Here is a 5,563-nt window from a genome sequence, read left to right as displayed (position 1 = left end):
TAGTAGCATAAATACTGCCTGATGCTTAGAGACCCAGTGTCTTGTGGTTACGTTATATCTGTCAAATACAATTTGAGACGAACGCTACCACAAAACGTTTCCGTAAGTGTCCAGTCTTGTCCCCAAACATCTGATATGACATATAGAACCTCAAGATCAAACTAACAATGAAGGCAATTGTGGAATGCTTTGATTTATCTCTGTAGTTGCTGGGTATAAATCTATAATCCATAGTGGTTATAATTGGCATTCTCAATATCTTGAAGGACCCGTGTGAGGGATTTAGGAGATCTGTTAAATCAAATACAGTGTTACATACTTACATTTTCTGTAGCTTTTATTCATCATGTTGTAATTGGCTTACAGTGAGTTCTTAATATATAGAGCACATAAGGAGAAGATCTTCAGCGGAGACATCCACATTGCAGTAACATGTTTCTACAGTGGCACAGAATGGAAGAACCTAACACTGACTCATTTTATTCATACTGTAGTGGCAGCCACTAGTCTACTGCATGCTTGCTCTCTGATGTGTCTGATATGTGGTCGAGTCTTTATTTTTGACATATATAGAAAATGGTCACCTCAAAGTGTTGATACATTCAGTTGTGAGTTTATTTATGCACATTTATAACTTTCAGCAGAGCTCATGATTTTCCCCTCAGTTATTCTCAGACCACACTGTACTGTCTCTTCCTGTATAACGTGTATCTCACTCCTCCCACTGACTCTCCTCTCAAAGCGTTGAGAGTAACTATTCCTTTTTATGACTCCTCCTCCATCATACTTCAACTATGGTCTCTCTCTCTCTCTCTCTCTCTCTTTTGTTTTGCTTCCAGACAAAAAAACAAACAAAATAAAAAGAAATGTTTGAAGATGCTGGCACAACCTAAGGAATAACCCCCTCCTCCCCCCTCCACCAAATTTCACACTTGGCACAATGCAGTCAGGCAACCACCAAACACAGATTGCTCCATCAGTTTGCCAGATGGAGTAGCACGATTCGTCACTCCTGAGAATTTCTCCACTGCTCTAGAGTCCAATGGCGGCACTTTACATCACTGCATCTGATGCTTTGCATTGCACTTGATGATGTATGGCTTGGATGCAGATGCTCATCCATGGAAACCAATTCATCATGCTCTCTACGTACTGCTCTTAAAATAATCTGAAGGCCACATGGTGTGTGGAGGTCTGTAGCAACTGAAGTTGCATAAAGTTGCCGACCTCCGTGTGCTATGCCTCAGCATCCGCTGACCCAGCTCTGTCATGGACATTTACTTTGTGGCAGAGTTGCAATTGCTTCCACTTTGTTACAATGCCACAGACATATTTAGTGGAAGACAATTTCACGACTGGTGGCATCCTCTTTCCCTTTGTTCCCTGTTGCATCATTGTTGTTACCAAGCCAGGTTTTTGCCACTTCGCCTTTTGTTCCCTAGCCATGCATCCATGATTTGTGTTTTTTCATTTTTGCCATCCTGCCACCACTACAGCGTCTTTTGTTGAATTTTTGTTCTGTTAATCGACCACTTTTATTTGGCACCCTAGCCTTATCACCATCTCTTCTCCTGCACTTGGGTCCTCCCTTAAAATCCTAACCTGACACACATATCTAGGGAACAAACCTTTGATCTAACAAGCCTCACAGTCTTTGCTTCGGTTGTGTTGAGACCACACGGTGTTGTCTCTTCCTGTCACACAGGGAATGTAAACCTCACACTCTGCTGCAGATGCTGATCTAGATTTAACTGTCATAGACTCTGGACAGTTCTGGTGTGAATAACGTTAGCCTCCATTTCTCTCTCTAAGGCAGGCATCCTGCCTCTTATTGTGGCGGAGTACAAACTAGCAATAATTAATAAAGACTGTTCTTGATTATTAGACTCTGAATGTGATTTTGTATGTAATTATACGGCAAAATGACAAGTTGGGTCATTTCTGATCTCATATTGGATGTACATGTCCAGTTGTTTTACTGTGATGTTGATTTTTTGTAATTGTACAGCCAAGCTTAGTTTTTCTTTGGAAACATGAGGGATTTTGAGGTGTGTATGGCTGAAGGTAAGACTTGCTTTGATTGGCACCTGACTAATGATGCAGATAAATTATCTGTTACTTTTATATTTTCCACACTGTCCTAAATGTTCTTCCAGAAGAGTTGGGTTCAGACCACATGTTGTCTCTTCCTGTTAACAGGTCAGATTGAGCCAAATCAGACATATGTCAGTGTTTCTACCAGCTCCCTCTCTATTAAACACTAATCATATGTTTATTTGTCTAAATACACATATGACAGAGACAAATGAAGTGCTGAAAGTTAATCGTAGAAAGAATATGACAATCAATAAATATTGTGTCTTTATTACAGAATTAGATTTTTCTTCCTCACATCAACAAACCATCCAGAGCCACAAAACATATTGATACGACACAACATCATGTCCAGTTTCTCCTGAGTCTATCTGTTTGCAGCATAAACAACATTTGTCTCCAGCTCTCTTCTTTTAATTCTCTTTCTAGTTGACGCTGCAGCGTAGTTCAGGTCGTCAAAACCACAACTCTGTGAAAAATACATTTACAGTTCTATTAAAGACCAAGTTAGAATGGAGCAAGACTTTTTACAGTTGTAATAGTCACATGTTTGTGTTTTCCACTGGACAAAAACTACATTAGCAAATCATATGGAGGCTAACTTTAGGCAATGTTTATGAAACACAATTATTCACCTGACTTTGTTCTGGATTCTGTTCTCCTTGACCTGAGTGACAGAAACAAAACATCTGGTTAATGGTTGTTGTCTTTGTTGAAGGAATTTTGCATGACAAAAATTTAAAAAGTACCTTTTTTAAGCTTCATGATTTGAACAACCAGACCAATGATGACCATTACAAGGACAACAGTCAGTCCACCCAGGGCCACACTCACCAGCTTTACCATTTCATCAGACTCTTTAGAACAAAGACAAGTTACAAGAAAGAAAGTTGGTCTCTATTTTACTTTAGAGATTTGAGATTACACTGAAGTTGAAATGGAGAAAAATATGAAGGGAATTCTTACGTTTACATTTGCTGTCCATGTTGCCATCAGGCTGGTCAGCACCTTTTAAATAAATAAAAATCATTTCAGTCTTGATTTTACTTTTGGATGATTTACATGAAAGCATCTCTTTGTATCATGCACAGAAAATAACTTGACAAACAAAATGTATCAGTAACAGTAAGAAAGAAAGTTAGTCTCTATTTTCACTTTAGAGATTTGAGACGACACAAAAATGAAGAAAATTCTTACTTTTATGTTTGCTGTCCATGTTACCATCAGACTCATCAGTGCCTTTTAAATAAAGATAAATTCAGTCTTGGTTTTACGTTTGGGTTATATACATCAAAGCATCTCTTTGTGTCATAAGTATAAAATGTCTTGACCAAACAAAATGTACCATTAAAATTAAAGACATTACAACCTACCATCAATCATTACATGTGTCCCACTTAAACGGAGATTTTGAGCTCTGATAATTCCACAGACATACAACCCAGAGTCTGATGAATCCACTGACTTGATTGTGAGAGAGACGGAGGAGTTGCTGGAGCTTGTGTCATATTTTCCATTTGGGAATTGATCATTTTTTGTAGCAACTTGGCCAGATGGATACACAGTATAGATATAACTGAATGAGGTTCGGTCAACCACTCTGAACCACATTATCAAAGTATCATAGTTGTCGATACTGGAGCATGTGAGTGTGACGTCTTGACCCGACTGGATCTTCATACTCTTAAACTGAGAACCTGAGACAGAGAACCAGCCTGAAACCAACAGAGAAACAACAGAGTTACTTGTTTTAAAGTGACATGAGGGAAATAAAATGAAGAAAGTCAAGTAGCAAGTAAATGTATTAAATGATGACAGACTAACCATACAACAATACTTTGAGGAGTGAAGTTAGGAACAATTAAAGTCGATACTTACAGAGGCTGCAGAGACTAAAAGCTGTTATCAGAGTAAAGTTCATGGTTTGTGAGTATGACTGGAGCTCTGCAATGTCCGTAAATGTAGTGAACCCAGGAAGGATGAGCTTTTAAAGTAAAGAGGCGGGGTGTTTGTGTTTCCTACCCCGTTGTTTGTAGCCAGTTACCTTAGTGCTTTCAGGGCAGTTAGGGTTGATTCAGTCTCCATCATTACAGAATAAGTGACATTCCAACCATAGTAATTAACGACGCAGTCAACATGTACTAAATGAAAGCATCACTTGTTCTTTTAATTTCCATGGTATAAATATCACATCCTCAGCTTTAAAAATAACCTCTGTAGTCTTCATGTTGTGTAATTGTTGTTTCCATAAACAGTTGTGTTGTTGTAGATGTCACACATTGAGATTGAGAGAGGGACCTGTAGCAAGTTCTGTAGATTAGTGCAGCCATATTAAACCAGAGGTTTTTAAAAGGTACACTTGTTAAATTGCTTGTTAACACAAATACGTGGTATGGTTGTTGGTGGAGTATTTCAGAAGCTGATCTGCTGGGATTTTCACACAAAACCATCTCTAGGGTTTATAGAGAATGGTCTGAAAGAGAGAAAATATCCAGCGAGCGGCAGTTGTGTGGACGAAAATGTCTTGTTGATGTGAGAGGTCAGAGGAGAATGGGCAGACTGTTTGGAGATGATAGAAAGGCAACAGTAACTCAAATAACCACTGGTTACAACCAAGGAATGCAGAATACCATCTCTGAATGCACAACACGTCCAACCTTGAAGAAGATGGGCTACAGCAGCAGAAGACCACACTGGGTGTCAGCAGAGAACAGAAAACTGAGACTACAGCTTTCACAAGCTCACCAAAATCTCTAAGGAATGTTTCCAACATCTTGTTCAAAGTATGCCACGAAGAATTAAGGCAGTTGTGAAGGCTAAAGGGGGTCCAACCTATTACTAGCAAGGTGTACATAAAGGGGCCGATGAGTGCATGTCCTGCTGCAGCTGAAGTTCAACCTTCCAAAGGCAATGATGGTTCACTTCTACACCAACATCAAGTCCATGCCCAGTTCCTCCATCAACGCCCCTGCTACTGTCAAGGGAAAAGGCTGTAACGTATTAGCGTATTGTTCATTCTCGTGGGAGGGGGATTGACTGCAGCTTGCCTTCTTTTCAGGACCCGTACTCCTCCCAGACACTGAGGCAGGCTGGAAAGATTCCAGCCAAGAGCAATGAGTGTGCCTCCATCCACCTGTAGGGTCTTAAAGCCGGGCACAGACGCACTGTGGTCCAGGGAGTCTGCATTCAGCCTGGTATCCACAAAACACCAAACACTGCTCACGGCCACTTCCTCTGGGTCCCAACAAGCGCACACATTTAGTCCATCTTCTCGTTCCCTATGGGCTCAGATCTAAGACTGTCAGGAAAAACATAGGTATAAGGTTGGGTATGTTTTCATTGTTATTGAATCAGATTTTGCTCAACAAATCTAGTTCTGAATAACTGTAAAGTCGACACATGTCCTGTTTTGGTTTCCAGCAATCCACCTGTGGTCAAAAGATTTGACAGTTGTTGAATGAACAGAAAT

The 5,563-nt window shown here is 40.0% G+C and overlaps 1 protein-coding gene across 1 annotated transcript; it reads right to left on the bottom strand.

Moving 5' to 3' along the window:
• Positions 1-2,366: 2,366 nt before the first annotated feature.
• LOC125012420 lies at positions 2,367-4,039 on the bottom strand. Its single transcript, XM_047592377.1, has 7 exons — positions 3,973-4,039; positions 3,468-3,809; positions 3,292-3,333; positions 3,061-3,102; positions 2,844-2,951; positions 2,730-2,761; positions 2,367-2,563 (listed from the first exon to the last, which is right to left on the bottom strand). The coding sequence occupies exons 1-7, from the start codon at positions 4,013-4,015 to the stop codon at positions 2,462-2,464; spliced, it is 711 nt and encodes a 236-aa protein (XP_047448333.1). The 5' UTR covers positions 4,016-4,039; the 3' UTR covers positions 2,367-2,461.
• Positions 4,040-5,563: the final 1,524 nt, after the last annotated feature.

The sequence above is a fragment of the Mugil cephalus genome, chromosome 1 (genome assembly GCF_022458985.1).
Source record: "Mugil cephalus isolate CIBA_MC_2020 chromosome 1, CIBA_Mcephalus_1.1, whole genome shotgun sequence".
In the NCBI taxonomy this organism is placed as follows: Eukaryota; Metazoa; Chordata; class Actinopteri; order Mugiliformes; family Mugilidae; genus Mugil; species Mugil cephalus.
The sequence above is the reverse complement of the archived record's forward strand: the minus strand, read 5'-3'. Positions and strand labels throughout refer to the sequence as shown.

What these genes read in the sequence shown, in the direction of transcription:
- LOC125012420 (XM_047592377.1), bottom strand. Translation starts at nt 4,015, where the DNA reads ATGAACTTTACTCTGATAACAGCTTTTAGTCTCTGCAGCCTCT. An exon ending in CATGGACAGCAAACATAAAA is followed by an intron (nt 3,103 to 3,291) that starts GTAAGAATTTTC and finishes TTTATTTAAAAG; the next exon opens with GTGCTGACCAGCCTGATGGC. An exon ending in AATCATGAAGCTTAAAAAAG is followed by an intron (nt 2,762 to 2,843) that starts GTACTTTTTAAA and finishes TCTGTCACTCAG; the next exon opens with GTCAAGGAGAACAGAATCCA.